The following is a 15,748-nucleotide window of genomic DNA, read 5'->3' on the forward strand; positions in this document are numbered from 1 at the left end:
TCTCATTTTAAGTCATGTCACATAAGCAAATGAAGGTCCCGAAAGCTTTACTCCACCCACATCATTAAGGTCGACTCTACTATGAGGAGGCAGCTCTTCCCCAGTCATCTTTTGAGTGCCTTCCAACCTGCGGGGCTCATCATCTGGCACTGTGTCACACGGTTTTCTGCTGCTATTCATAAGGTTTTCACTGGCTAATTCTTTTCAGAAGTAGACTGCTGGGTCCTTCCTAGTCTGTAAGCTCAACTGAAACTTGTCCTCCATGGGTGACCCTGCTGGTATCTGAATACCAGTGGCATAGCTTCCAGCATCACAGCAACACACGAGCCCCCACAGTACCACAAACTGACAGACACGTGGGAACCCTTCGCCGATATTTACCAATTAATACTTTGCTGCATCATTTTCTTTTTCCTTCTGTCTCCCTTCCTCTTCTCTCTATCTCTGCTTGCTTCTTGCTTATTTATCCTGATCCACTTGAGAGAAAGTTGCAGACATCCTGACTCTTCACCCATAAATACCTCAGCATATATCTTCTAAGGGCATTCTCCTAGGTAGCATCAAATTAAAGAAATTAACTAATTTAAGGAATTAAATTGAAATGTTACAGTTTGTTTTCTGACTCGCTGTTCATATTCACATCTTGCCAGTTGTCACAGTGTTTTTTCACACTGTCTTTTATTAGTACGTTATTCCTGTACTGCCTCACCCCCTGATCCAGAATCACACGTTGTGTTCAGTTGTCATGTCTGCTTGGTCTCCTTTCATCTGGGACACTTCTTTTAGCCTTACCTTGTCTTTCATGACATTGATGTTTTTGAAAAGTACCTGTCAGTCATTTTTGCAGAACGTGATTTGATTTGCATTTGTGTGGTGACTACTGGTGTCTTTGTCAGAACAGCTAAAAACAAAAGGACGCAAAATATCCACTGTCTTTTTTAAGGTATTACTTCACACTATACCATTGTAGTTCCCCCTTGGAACTTCTAGAGTTTTGTACCATTTCACTCAGATAATTTTTTCGTAAAGATTTCTTGCTGATTTTCATTACAAAGAATTGATGGAGATAATTTGTAGGACAAAACATGTGAGCATATCATTCTCTTAAATCATACTGGAAGGGAAGTATAAACTGTTAGCTGTCACTTGTTTGTATTCACAATAATAATATCCATTACATCAACCTGATTGGGACCAGTTTTATCTAGATTAACATCCAGGTCTTTCAGGAACAAGGCTGTTCTGACACAATGTCTTACAGATTGCCAGCATTGAGAAAATATTTGCTAGAATGAAAAATAGTTTTATTTGAAAGCAGAAAGAATTTTTAAATACTGGTTTCAGGAATCCCGTGCAGCCTGAAAACATTGTATTTTTCAGTGATCTCATTCAACTTACACAGCTAACGTAATATAAAAATAAGAGTCCCTGTTTTAGTTGTGAATATACACAACAAAACACACTCCAATTCAACTGTTTCTACATGTATAATGCAGTGACATTGATTACATTCTTCAAGTTGTGGAACCATTCTAACCCTCCTTTTCTGAGTTGTTCCTCCCCCATTAACATAAACTCATTGCCTCCTAAGGTTCCTATCTCATCTTTCAAGTTGCTGTTGTCACTTTGATCCCATATAGATAGTTCTTAAAAGAGCATAATGCTCAAAGCAGACATTCTTTACCAGTTAAGCTAACTGTTGTTTGGTTTTCAGAAGACTTAAGGGAATATTTTTGGTTTAAGGTTTAAAGATTATCTCAGGGTAATAGTTTCAGGGGTTAATCCAGCCTCCATGGATCCAGAAAGTCTGGAGTCCTTTATAATTTGGAATTCTGTTCTGCATTTTCCCCTTTTTGACCAGAATTGTTCTATAGAATCTCTGATGAAAATGTTGAGTAACCGTAGCCAGCCACCATCCATCCAGTTCTTTAGCCACACATTCCGTATCCTCCTTCTATTCCTGGCACTCCTTCTTCCTTTGTAGTTCCAGGAGCACAGAGACCAATTGTCATGCCTTGGATGGCAGCTTACAAGCTTATAAGACCCCAGGCACTACGCAACAAACTAGGAGGTAGAACAGAAGCACTAAACACATTATTAAGCCAATTAACTGGGATGTCCCATGAAACCGTGACCCTAAACCTCCAAACTAAGGAACCAAATTCCAAGAGGTTTTTGATTGTACATTAGCAACCTTCGCAGCTATTCTTTTTGTTGTTGTTGCTATTGTTGTAAATATATCACACAATTTTAGCCAATTCAGCTTTTTACAGGTGTACAACTTGATAGCAATTACAATAACTGGCTATGCAACCCTACCCTTAATCATGCGATTTTTCCATCACTGTTAAACCCTCCTTACCCCTTCCCTCCCATCCCTGGTAGCCACTAATAAACTTTGGTCTCTATACATTTGCCTTTTCTTGTTTTTTTTATACAAGTGAGGTCATACAATATTTGCCCTTTGTGATTGACTTACTTCACTCATCATAATATCTTCAAGCTCCATCCGTATCGTAGCATGTATCAAGACTTCATTTGTCCTGCTGGCCAAGTAGTATTAGAGGCTATGTTCTTGAGTAAAGTCCCTGGGTGGCACAAGCGGTTTGTGCTTGGCTACTAACATAAAGGTTGGTGGTTTGAACCCACCCAGTGAAAGAAAAGCCTGGCAATCTGCTTCTGTAGAGATTACAGCCACGAAAACCTTCTGGAGCATTTCTGCTCTGTAACATGTGGGGTCTGCATGAGTTGGAATTGATGGCAAAAGGTTTGGGGTTTTTGTTGTTGTTCTTGAGTACTGTATCCACACCTTCTTGGTTTCAGAATCCTGGGTAGGGATGGGTGAGAATGGCTGAGACTAGCTTTCTAAACTGTAGATGGGTTTTTGCCCTGGGTATGGGAAGGTAGTATTTAATGTCAAAAGGAAAGTTTTACATGATTTTTTTTTTGTGTGTGTGTGTGTATGTGTGGTTTTAAGTTAGTTAAAGTCAATTTTGTTTTAAATTTTAATCTTGGATAGATACGTAACACATTTTCTCTGTGTATCTTTAAAGAAACACATTTTTGAAATTCTAATGTCTGATTATTATTGCCTCATAGCTGGCACAGTGATGTTTGAGTATGGAATGCGTCTTGGCAGAGAGGTCCGAACTCTCCGGGGGCTTGAGAAGCAAGGCAATTGTTACCTGGCTGCTATTAATTGTTTACGACTCATTCGTCCAGAATATGCGTGGATTGTGCAGCCAGCATCTGGTGCAGTGGTATGAAAGCTTTCCATCCTGGAATTTGGGGATCTTTCAATATATTTACGTTGGCTTTTTCAAAACTATTACCTCAGTTTGATTGGTTTCATTTAGAATTTCTTCTGGGGTATTTGTGAACTGTGTCTGTTTTGAGATACTTGTTATATATCATTACCCCGTTGGTTCCCACATTCAGAAGTATTATAGGAAGAGCTGTTGCAGAGTGATTTAGGAGTTAGACCTGATTGACTTTGGGCAGGTTATGTAATCTTCTGGAGTCCAGTTATCCTGTTACATAAAACAGGGATGATAATAATATCTATCTCATAGGATTGTATTCAGGATTAAATGAGATAATTTATGTAAATTAGTTAGAACAGTGTAAGTGCCCGGCACAGAAAAACCAAAAATAAATAAACCAGTTGCCATCGAGTCAATTCCAATTCATGGCAGCCTCGTGTGTGTCAGAGTAGAACTCTGCTCCATGGGACTTTCAATGGCTGATTTTTCAGAAGAAGATCAGGTCTCTCTTTCAAGGTGCCTCTGGGTGGACCTGAACCTGCAGCCTTTCAGTTAGCATCCGAGCACTTAAGCATTTTCAACACCCAAGGACTGGCACACAGAAAGTGCTCAAGAAATGATAGCTGCTTTTATTTCAGTCATGTTTGTTAATTTAATCTGTAATTATTGTTTTAAAGGACATACACTTTGTGAGTTTTTCCTGTAATGCTGATGGGGTCATGTGTGCCCACCTATGATCTGTTGTATAGTTCCTGCATTTACTAGACCATTGTCCAGGGTGATGGGTGGAGAATATAACTCTGGAACCAAGAAAAGTTAAGTAGTGTGTGGGGATCAAATTCCCGCCCTTGGATTCCATAATATCTTATAGCCAAGAGCCAGCTGGTCAGATGTTCCCATTTCTTTGTCTGTTAGTTACAGTACCTTTGTAAGAAGAGCTGTACTCCTTCAAATAAAAATAATTTACATTGGGGGAATTGAAGTGTGAAAATTCTGAATAATATTTAAGGATATTGAAGTAAAATTCTAATTTTCACAATTAAATTACTTGTTTCGTCTTGTCAGTATGATCGCCCTGGTGCATCCCCAAAGAGGAATCATGATGGAGAATGTACAGCTGCCCCAGGTGAGTCGGGCCTTAAACTGAGTCATTATAGCCTGTAGTACTTTGTTTTTAAAATACTGTAAAGTGCCTTCTTTTTAGTTCAGTTTCAACATTTCAATCTGTTAAAAGTTGTCTGGTAGCCAAAGATATAAAAGACCTGTATAAAGAAAACTGCAAAGTACTACTACAAGAAACTAAAAAGGACCTACTTAAGTGGAAAAACATACCTTGCTCATGGTTAGGAAGACTTAACATAGTAAAAATGTCTATTCTACCAAAAGCCATCTATACATACAATGCACTTCCGATCCAAATTCCAATGACATTTTTTAAGGTGATGGAGAAACAAATCACCAACTTCATATGGAAGGGAAAAAAGCCTCGGATAAGTAAATCATTACTGAAAAAGAAGAAGAAAGTGGGAGGCCTCACTCTACCTGATTTTAGAACATATTATACAGCCACAGTAGTCAAACAGCCTGGTACTGGTACAACAACAGGCACATAGACCAATGGAACAGAATTGAGAACCCAGATATAAATCCATCCACATATGAGCAGCTGATATTTGACAAAGGCCCAGTGTCAGTTAATTGGGGAAAAGATAGTCTTTTTAACAAATGGTGCTGGCATAACTGGATATCCATTTGCAAAACAATGAAACAGGACCCATACCTCACACCATGCACAAAAACTAACTCCAAGTGGATCAAAGACCTAAACATAAAGACTAAAACGATAAAGATCATGGAAGAAAAAATAGGGACAACATTAGGAGCCCTAATACAAGGCATAAACAGAATACAAAACATTACCAAAAATGACGAAGAGAAACCCGATAACTGGGAGCTCCTAAAAATCAAACACCTATGCTCATCTAAAGACTTCACCAAAAGAGTAAAAAGACCACCTACAGACTGGGAAAGAATTTTCAGCTATGACATCTCCGACCAGCGCCTGATCTCTAAAATCTATAAAAAAAAAAAAAAAATCTATATGATTCTGTTAAAACTCAACCACAAAAAGACAAACAACCCAATCAAGAAGTGGGCAAAGGATATGAACACGCACTTCACTAAAGAAGATATTCAGGCAGCTAACAGATACGTGAGAAAATGCTCTCGATCATTAGCCATTAGAGAAATGCAAATAAAAACTACGATGAGATTTCATCTCACTCCAGCAAGGCTGGCATTAATCCAAAAAACACAAAATAATAAATGTTGGAGAGGCTGCGGAGAGATTGGAACTCTCATACACTGCTGGTGGGAATGTAAAATGGTACAACCACTTTGGAAATCTATCTGGCATTATCTTAAACAGTTAAAAATAGAACTACCGTACAACCCAGAAATCCCACTCCTTGGAATATACCCTAGAGAAATAAGAGCCTTCACACGAACAGATATATGCACACCCATGTTTATTGCAGCTCTGTTTACAATAGCAAAAAGCTGGAAGCAACCAAGGTGTCCATCAACGGATGAATGGGTAAATAAATTGTGGTATATTCACACAATGGAATACTACTCATCGATAAAGAACAGTGACGAATCAGTGAAACATTTCATAACATGGGGGAACCTGGAAGGCATTATGCTGAGCGAAATTAGTCAGATGCAAAAGGACAAATATTGTTTAAGACCACTATTATAAGATCTTGAGAAATAGTATAAACTGAGAAGAACACATACTTTTGTGGTTACGAGGAGGGGAGGAAGGGAGGGTGGGAGAGGGTTATTCACTGATTAGTTAGTAGATAAGAACTACTTTAGGCGAAGGGAAGGACAATACTCAATACACGGAAGGTCAGCTCAACTGGACTGGACCAAAAGCAAAGAAGTTTCTGGGATAAACTGAATGCTTCAAAGGTCAGCGGAGCAAGGGCAGGGGTTTGGGAACTATGGCTTAAGGGGACTTCTAAGTCGATTGGCAAAATAATTCTATTCTGAAAACATTCTGCATCCCACTTTGAAATGTGTCTGGGGTCTTAAATGCTAACAAGCGGCCATCTAAGATGCATCAGTTGGTCTCAACCCAACTGGATCAAAGGAGAATGAAAAATACCAAGGTCACACGATAACTATGAGCCCAAGAGACAGAAAGGACCACAGGAACCAGAGACTTACATCATCCTGAGACCAGAAGAACTAGATGGTGCCTGGCCACAACCAATGACTGCCCTGACAGGGAGCGCAACAGAGAACCCCTGAGGGAGCAGGAGATCAGTGGGATGCAGACCTCAAATTCTCATAAAAAGACCAGACTTAATGGTCTGACTGAGACTAGAGGAATCCTGGCGGTCATGGTCCCCAAACCTTCTGTTGGCCCAGGACAGGAACCATTCCTGAAGACAACTCATCAGACATGGAAGGGACTGGACAGTGGGTAGGAGGGAGATGCTGATGAAGAGTGAGCTACTTGTATCAGGTAGACACTTGAGTCTGTGTTGGCATCTCCTGTCTGGAGGGGAGATGGGAGGGTAGAGAGGGTTAGAAACTGGCAAAATTGTCACGAAAGGAGAGACTGGAAGGGCTGACTCATTAGGGGGAGAGTAAGTGGGAGTAAGGTGTATATAAGCTTATATGTGACAGACTGACTTGATTTGTAAACGTTCACTTAAAGCTCAATAAAAATTATTAAATAAATAAAAGTCTGGTAGCCCCTTGAAAACTTTGTCCAACAGTATGAAAAATGAAAACGCTTAAAAAAAGAGTATGTTTTTTTCTTGTTTGTTGTATTTAAATCAGCTTAGTGCCAAACTTTTTATCAGGTTCCTTTGATATTATCAGGGAGGCATGATATCCTTCTATAACGAGTACTCTAGAGTTGGACATACCTGAGTTCTAATTCTACTTCTCTCATCTTGGCCAAGTTCCTCTCTTAGCGACAGAGATAACAGTATTTCACATTTGTAAGAATGAAATAAAATTTCAAGTAAAGCACCTTGTAAGCATCTCTTTCAACTGCAGCTATCGTTAGTAGGATACTTTGCAGTTAACTGCAGTCGAGGAAGTGTACATGTGAAGTAGTGATGTTGCTTCACTTTTTATGTTAGCTTTTAGTGAGCTCCTTGTTTTCTCCTCCTCTTCATGCCTTTGGAAATGAAACTGAATGTTTCTGAATGTCTGGTGGAAGTGGGAAAGTTGAGCTAGTCTAATAGTCATATCGTTTGTACTTTGGGAATTGAAAATATTTTTCTCTGGTTTTTAGCAAATCGACAAATTGAGATCCTGGAACTGGAAGACCTGGAGAAGGAGTGTTCCTTGGCTCGCATTCGCCTCACTTTGGCTCAGCATGACTTGTCAGCAGTTGCAGTGGCAGGTGGGAATTTAGCCATTAGAGCTTCTTACCTGTCAGCACCAAAAGCACATTTTAGGACCAGGCCGTGGATATACTCTGCTAGATCGGTACAACACATGACATTGTTACTCTGAGATACTCATCAACAAATCTGAGTCTTTGGACATACAGGTGGCCCTCCGTATCTGCAGGTTCCACATTTACAGATTCAACCAACCCACAGATGGAAAATTTTTGGAAAAAAGAAAAAGAAATTTGCAAAAAGCAAAACTTGAATTTGCCACACCCGAAGCACTACACTGAATCCACGTAAATGAAATGATGTGTAGGCTTCCCCTTCTGTAGCCCCCCACTGTTTCACAGACCCTCAATTTCTCCAGCACTCACTGTTTGAGCATTATTTGCCTTGCATCTTGTCATTATTGCCTAAACTATACAGTATAAAACAACTATTTACATAGCATTTACGTTGCATTAGGTATTGTAAGTAATCTAGAAATGATTTAAAGTATAAGGGGGGATGTGCGTAGGTTAAATTCAAATATTAGGCTATTTTATATAAGGAACTTGAGCATCCTTGGAATTTGGTATGCGTGGAGGGGGTGTGCCCTGGAAGCAGTCCCCCGTGAATACTGAGGGATGGCTATTTGCATGTTTTCCCTTGGTGGCACTAAATCCTCGTTTTCCATCACCATAGGAAGTTCATCAGCAGAGGAAATGGTCACCCTCTTGGTTCAGGCTGGCCTCTTTGACACTGCCATATCACTCTGTCAGACTTTCAAGCTTCCTTTAACACCAGTTTTTGAGGGACTTGCTTTCAGGTATGTATAAAATTACTTTTTATAGTCTTTATTTTGTAACATGAAGATTTAAGCTTTTGCTTAGTGGAAAGCAGTAGTCACAAGCCAGTAACCAATAAGCTATTTGAGATTTAAAGAAGTATTTTGTTTAGTCCACACAGCTACTTTAAATTCTTTTTTAATTAAGTGATTGAGATTAAAAATTAAGGTGATTTTACATTTTTTAAGAATCTAGATTTATAGCTTCTCTTGAGAAGTAAAAGGATCTAGTATCTATGGGTCCACATTCTCACGTGACAGATAATCCGAGTTAAATAGTGGTGTCCATTTTAGATAAGGCATATCCTCTCTTACAATCCTTCAGGAAATCTGTCAGCCCTGTGTTTCTTATTTAAGTTAACTTTTACTTAGCTATTAGTCAAGTATTTTAGTCTGTGAATTGAAAATATTTTAAAACTTTCAGAATTTTTCATCAGCCGTTTTCTCTCAGAAGTATATTATCTCCTAACACTTATTAATAACTCATTGGGTCATTCAGTTGTATGTCTGTGAGGAGATGGAAGAGCTGATATCCCTGTAGTGAATTCAGCAGGCTAGAGCTGAAGTTGTCGTCTTATCTATTTTAGTAGCACAATAATATGCTTTTCAACCATTAGTTTGCTATGTGTGGAACCATTTTCTTTGCAGATGCATCAAATTGCAGTTTGGAGGAGAGGCAGCACAAGCAGAAGCCTGGGCCTGGCTCGCAGCCAATCAGCTCTCATCAGTCATCACGACTAAGGAGTCTAGGTATAGCCCTGGTGTGCCTCCAGCCCCAGTTGGGCTTTCCTGTCTCAAAGCTGTAGCCTTTTTTTGTTGATTAAATTGTCATACACAGATCATTTCACTTTTTTCTTTTTTTTGCTAAGTTTTTGTCTGAGCTGGGAAGTTTTAGAATTAGCGAGACACCGTGTAATTTATTGTCCAAACCAGGACACCTTTGTCTATGAAATGTCTTCCAACCACCTTTTCCATATCACTCTCCTCAAAGACTTACTGTATTTTATCATCAAGAAAAGGTACTCTTACCAGCACAAGTCTACAGTTTACTTGGTTTCAGGGTGTCCTGTTCCTTTTTCCCCCAGTCCTTCCATTGAGCTGACACCGCATGGCTGTCATCACAGTGTCTTCTGAGAGCTTGTCTCTGGCTACTGCTTACAGTCAGTCACCCGCCAACCTCCATTCTCTGTTATAGCTTCTTCAGGCTTGCTTTCTCCAGATACTTCCCTAATGCACTCAATCAGTATCTACCCAAATGTATTTCAGTATCTTTACAGTCCTTCTCTAACAACTCTTATTCTTAGTAAACTTTCCTTTCTTGAATTACATTTGCAGTTTGTTTAATACACTGAGTACTTCAGAGTTGTGGGATTTTAACTAATAGTTTTCAACCACCAAATTAGTACTTCAGAATCACTTATTAAAACACAGATTGTGGGACATCACCCTAGTCTTCTAAATCAAAATTCCTCGTGATTCTCATGTTCAACCAGAGTTGGGAACCAGTGATCTGAGCAAGCTCCCTTGTTTTAGAAATCCAGAAACAAAAAGGCTAAGTGAATTGTGTAGTCAAATAAATACATAGTTGATGGTAGAGAAATACAAGAAATTCAAGTCATTTAGTTTCTAGTGTTACAAGTAATTTCCGACATAGGACAGGGCTCCGTTCTGACGGCTATCATAAGTCAGCTCTGAGGTTAAGTCGAATACTTCTTTAGTTCTCGTTATTACTGCCTTTAGTATCAGTATCCTTATAAATTCAATCTTTATTTCTCTTTGGGGGTTGGAAATACTACATACAAATTTATGGCTATGATGACATAAGCACATTACACACTGCAACATTGTATGTATTACATATTGCTAATGATAATATGTACAAAATAAAAAACAGGATGGTTGTAAGTGCAATTTGTCATAACTCAAATATGTTGTAAGTAGGGGACTGCCTGTGTTCCCTAAGTCACAATGGTCTTGATAATGTTAGTTATGGTATAGTTATATTATCAGTCCAATTGTGAGCTTCTAAAAATTTTCCTTTGTAAATTCATGCTTTGAATGATACTATAAACATCTATTAAGAATCTGAAATTCATTAGTCCTTTTTGTTTTTATCCAGTGCCACCGATGAAGCTTGGAGACTGTTATCAACTTATCTGGAAAGGTACAAAGTCCAGAATAACTTGTATCACCACTGTGTAATCAACAAGCTCTTGTCTCATGGAGTGCCTCTGCCTAATTGGCTTATAAATAGTTACAAGGTATGTGGTACCTTAACTGAAAGAGTATAAAGCTGGTGTATATCATTCTGAATAATTTCATGACATGATTAAAAAGAAACAGAGTAATAATTTATGGGAACATACTGATTTATATACTGTGGACAGCTTTTCTATCTTAACTAAAAACACAGGGAACAATTTAACGTTAATGCCATACCTAGTATTGAATGTTTGGATTTAAAGTTCCACAGGTTAGTAATCAAGTTAATAACTGTGTGCTCACTGAATGAGTTTGTATTTAAAAAGAGTGTACCTATGATACGTGTGTGCATGACTGAACGTATATGGTGCTATAGTGGTAAGCAAGGGTAGAATAAAGAGAGAACATCCAGAGCTCAAAGTCAGGAAAGTTGATATGTTTAAGTTAGAAAGTAGAGAAAATGATAAAGGTAAGATTGTGATCAAATCAGAAAATGGAAAGCATAATAACATATTTAGTAGAACCCTTCTACACGGAGACTTTATTCACTTTTCTCTCACTCAGAGGTAAGTACAAAATTCAGACGTTTAAACATCTTTAAACTTCTTTTGCAGTGGTCATTCATATATTTCTGAGAATTAACGTGAATACATCATGCTTTTAGCACTCAGCGTTGCTGGGGGAGGTTTGTTGGCTTTTACATATACAAGCTAAAGTAGAGAGAAGTTAAAAATTTGTCTTTGATTACAAAACCAGGGAAGAAGGCCAGTCATAGATGGGGCCTCAAAAGGTGCCCAGGGCGCTCAGAATCCAACCCATACCCCAAGATATAGATGAATAAACTAAGGGTCACATTTGTTTATAGTGAGAAATGTAGATGCCAAAGGATCAGACAGTCAGTCTCCTTTGGTCAGCGCCCAGGTAAGATGTGAATATGTAATGTTCTTAATCACATAATAAAAGGCAGAAGCCATTTATTGCCCTTAGTATGCTGTCCTGACTTTTTACAGAAGGTTGATGCCGCTGAGTTGCTCCGTCTGTACTTGAACTATGACCTTTTAGAAGAAGCTGTGGATTTGGTTTCAGAATATGTGGATGCTGTATTGGGAAAAGGACATCAGTACTTTGGAATTGAGGTAGGCGATAGACATTTCTTTTGAATTCTGTATTCTCACGTTAAGTAAGGTGAAGATCTGAAAGCAAATTGGAACTATAAATTAGTGGATTTTACCTGTACTGTTTGTGATTACACAACTAGTTGTCCCCAAGATCAGGGACTGAGTATTGGCACTCTCGGGGTCTCCAATCTCCTGTTTGTAGGATGGGAATGCGTTTCCCTTTTCTCCACCAAATGAAGTTGGCTTGAATTAGTGTTTAGAAGACAGTGGTAAACAGGAACAAATGGTACGTGATGAACATTTTCTGTATGCCACGGGCTATGCTAAGTCTCTGTAAACATTTTCTCGTTTAATCTTTATAGCAGCCTATGAGATACAGTTTTTTAATCTTTTTTTTAACTCATGCAATCCAGAGGTTAAATAGGTTGCCTGAGCTCACAAAGATAATAAGAGCCAGGATTAAAATGGGTAACTACAAACCTTACCTCTTAACCTGGTAGATAAGTATTCAGAACTTCTAGAGTTGAGCTTTTCCTTTCCAAATATCTTTTTCCAGATAATTGGAATCTGGATTTCAGACTAGGAGTAGTATCATTCTTCGACAATTTAGAGGAGATTTTTGCTGCATCTGTTTGTCGTTAATAGACCTCAGTGCTCCTTTAAGATAAGGAAATGGCATAATTTAGAAATAGATTTGATTTTAACTGAGAAAAGGACAAACATTTAAAAGAGAAGGAAGTGGGGGGGGGGTCCAATTGCATGTATGCACATGTGCAATTTCTTGTTGTGAAAAAAGAAAAATAGGAAAGTAAAGCACTTTATGTTATAGTGACCTAGAAGGCAACTATCCAGGAGAAATTGTACAGGTTTTAGATGTTTTTCAAATGCTAGACATTTTTCCTTTCAGTTTCCACTGTCCGCAACAGCCCCAATGGTGTGGCTCCCATACTCCTCTATTGATCAGCTTCTCCAAGCTCTGGGAGAGAACAGTGCCAACAGTCACAACATCGCAGTAAGTAAACCCTTCACGGGACATCTTCTAGAAGTCCTTGCACTAGGAGTTACACTTTACAGCATTCTCTTCAATTCTCAGGGACCAAAAAAAAAAAAAAAAGGGAAGGCAAAAGCCATTTATTGCCCTTAGCATGCCACTCCAATGCCTTTAAATAAAGCAAAGAATCTAAGCAACTTAATTTATTCAAGAAAGCTAATGAGGAAGTGTGTGGGCATTAATTACACAGACACAAATGACATGCAGTCTGCCATCCATTCTTTAGCCTACAGTTTAGTTGGACAGACACTAAAGGGTAAACAGGTACTTGAAATACAGTATGATAAGTTATCATTATCCTAAATGAACTCAGCATACACAGCCACATTTTCCAGGACTCATATGTTAGCTGCTTCTTTAAAGAGGAAAAAAGGATAGTGTTTCCTTTGTTCACACAGATTCACCATAGTGATGGTTTGTTTATCAGTTACACCTAGGTGGAGCGTCTCCTGAGTCTGCTACTAGAACTTAAGAGAATATGCTTCTAAACCAAGGATCCATAGTACTTTTCCATATTTGTCTTCCAAACTGTTAGGCAAGAGGAACAAAGGAAGACGGCCGTGAAAATTAGTTCTTACTGATTGGATCTATCAAGTGAGGTTAAGTAAATGTTAACAAATAATTAAAACTATCTAAACTATTAGACCTGTATTCCACTTGGCAGCTGATGCCTAGTTAAATCAGATGCAGCTTCCCTGGTTCTGGGAAAAGAGCTAGTAATGCTTTTATTAATAGTACTGATGTGATCTGCATATTTAAGAAGTTCATTAGGGAAGCAGGATTGGAGTATTTATAACAGAAGTCCAGTTTTATCCATGGAGTCACAGAGCAAAGTCTACTTCCCCATTGCCCTCAAGTTAATTCCAACTCATAGCGACCCTGTAGGACAGAGTAGAACTGCCCATCCCATCAGATTTCCAAGGCTGTAAATCTTTATGGAAGCAGACTGCCACATCTTTACCCTGCGGAGCCACCTGGTGGGTTGGAACCGCTGACCTTTCAGTTAACGGCTGAGCACTTAACCACTGCACCACCAGGGCTCCTTCGGTCTCTACTTAGTGGTTGGTGATTAAATGAAACAAGGTGGCTGACATTGTTATTAAGTGAAGTCTAGTTGGTGAACTCAAAGTGGGTCATAACATCAATGTTTTTTTTCAGTCTTTGAGCTGTTCTATAATTTCCTTCCTTTCTCTTACAGTTGTCTCAGAAAATACTTGACAAATTAGAAGACTACCAGCAAAAAGTCGATAAGGCAACACGGGATTTATTATATCGTCGGAGCTTGCGGTCCTGATTGTTCCCTAGCCTTTGTAACCGCCTGGTGCCTCTTAGGGCTTAAGACTTTACCCTACAGGAGGAGCCCTGTACTTGGGGCCGAATTTCTGGCTGTAAATGACGTGTGCAACATTCAAGTCTGCATTCTGCCCAAGGTAGGAGGGCAGCTGTGAGTCAGGGCCCTGTGCTTGCTGGTGGTGCTAACACCAACTTCTGGTTTTCAACCTTGGTATCAAACAGCTGCTTTTGTACATGATTCACAAGCTTTTTTAGAGTTTATATTTTTTTAAACTACCGAAGACATTCATCTGCAAATTAAAACCCACCTTCACTTTCCAAAATAGCTGATGGTTATTGGTTTGTTGTAGCTAACCACCAAAAACAGTCACTGCAAATCTTTTCATTCTTCCCTATCACTTTTTGTATTTCAGTGGAATTATTTTGGTCCAGAACTGACATGTATTTTCTGTATTGCAAACAGAGGCTAATGATTTTGCATACTCTTTTCATTATTTATTGTGGAGTTTTTGTATGACCTTCAATAAAGTATTAAATAATTTGACTAGATTAAGCCTAAAATGATGACTAGCTGTTTAAAAGAGAATTATCTTATTTTGAATCTGATTCTGAGGCTAAAGTTGAGTAAACTCTTAGCTAAGAAAAAACTGAAAATCTATTATCTGTAAAAACAACAGATTTTCAATATAAATCCTGTTAATTTCTACAATTTATGATATCAAGCTGGACTTGATCAGTTAGTTTGGTAATGTATTGGACCAAAATACAAACTTCCCTGGTCAGATTCAGAAGCATTCATGCCTACAAGTTTTGGGCAAAGTGGAAAATAATAAAATCTTCTTGGATTTTATTCTGTATATTAAAATTTTATCTTTTAAGAAAATGATCTGTATACTAATTGCTTGTGTGTCCTTTGATCTTTCTTGAGTTTTTCATAAGCCTTTAATTTTGATGATATTATTAGCCGTATTTATATATTTAAAATAACGATTGAGTTTCCCCCTGGTACTCTTGTTGGTAGATACTGAGGTATATGGTTCTTTTTCATTTTAGCTCTACCACAATTTATATAAGGAGTTTTGCGCAATTAGGGTCTGGGAGAGCCCTTGCCCTCCCAGCTCTCTAGAACCGTAGCTTTCACCTACAGTACGAAATGCATTTTACATCATGACCTACATATTCATATATAACCAAAAGAAAAGTTTCACAAAATATGTAGCCTTATTGTATATCTTCATGATTTTGTGAGCGACCAGTGGTCATAACGCACAGTCTGAAAAGCATCAAACCCTGTTGTAGCCATCTCTAGAGGGCAAGAAATAACGAGAGACTGGCCTTGTTCCAGAAACTTATCCATTTGCATTGCTGATCAAAGCAGTGGTTTCCATGGTGGCAGCTCACAAGATACCAGTTTTTCCTGTCCTTGCCGTCTTGGTTCAGGGTCAGGCATGCATGCTGGAGCCAACCCAGCTCCGTCGGTTTCTTCTACTTGCTTCACTGTGATTCCCAATCAGAGCAGAAGGTACTCAACTCTTTCCACTCATCTTAACTGACTGCCTTGGGTCTGCATTTTG

General features: G+C 38.7%; 1 protein-coding gene across 2 annotated transcripts in view; it reads left to right on the top strand.

Annotated features, from left to right (window-relative positions):
• Nucleotides 1–15,057, top strand: part of NUP160 (nucleoporin 160) — a 49,713-nt gene extending 34,656 nt beyond the window's left edge. For both annotated transcript variants that reach the window (XM_010592056.3, XM_064288127.1), the window contains exons 28-36: nucleotides 3,100–3,260; nucleotides 4,329–4,389; nucleotides 7,582–7,692; nucleotides 8,369–8,492; nucleotides 9,159–9,260; nucleotides 10,630–10,771; nucleotides 11,723–11,848; nucleotides 12,738–12,842; nucleotides 14,080–15,057. In XM_010592056.3, the coding sequence (XP_010590358.1) occupies nucleotides 3,100–3,260; nucleotides 4,329–4,389; nucleotides 7,582–7,692; nucleotides 8,369–8,492; nucleotides 9,159–9,260; nucleotides 10,630–10,771; nucleotides 11,723–11,848; nucleotides 12,738–12,842; nucleotides 14,080–14,175 (1,028 nt within the window). In that variant the 3' untranslated portion in view covers nucleotides 14,176–15,057. The remainder of the gene's footprint in view (nucleotides 1–3,099; nucleotides 3,261–4,328; nucleotides 4,390–7,581; nucleotides 7,693–8,368; nucleotides 8,493–9,158; nucleotides 9,261–10,629; nucleotides 10,772–11,722; nucleotides 11,849–12,737; nucleotides 12,843–14,079) is intronic.
• Nucleotides 15,058–15,748: the final 691 nt, after the last annotated feature.

This window comes from Loxodonta africana, chromosome 7 (assembly GCF_030014295.1).
Source record: "Loxodonta africana isolate mLoxAfr1 chromosome 7, mLoxAfr1.hap2, whole genome shotgun sequence".
Taxonomy (NCBI): domain Eukaryota; kingdom Metazoa; phylum Chordata; class Mammalia; order Proboscidea; family Elephantidae; genus Loxodonta; species Loxodonta africana.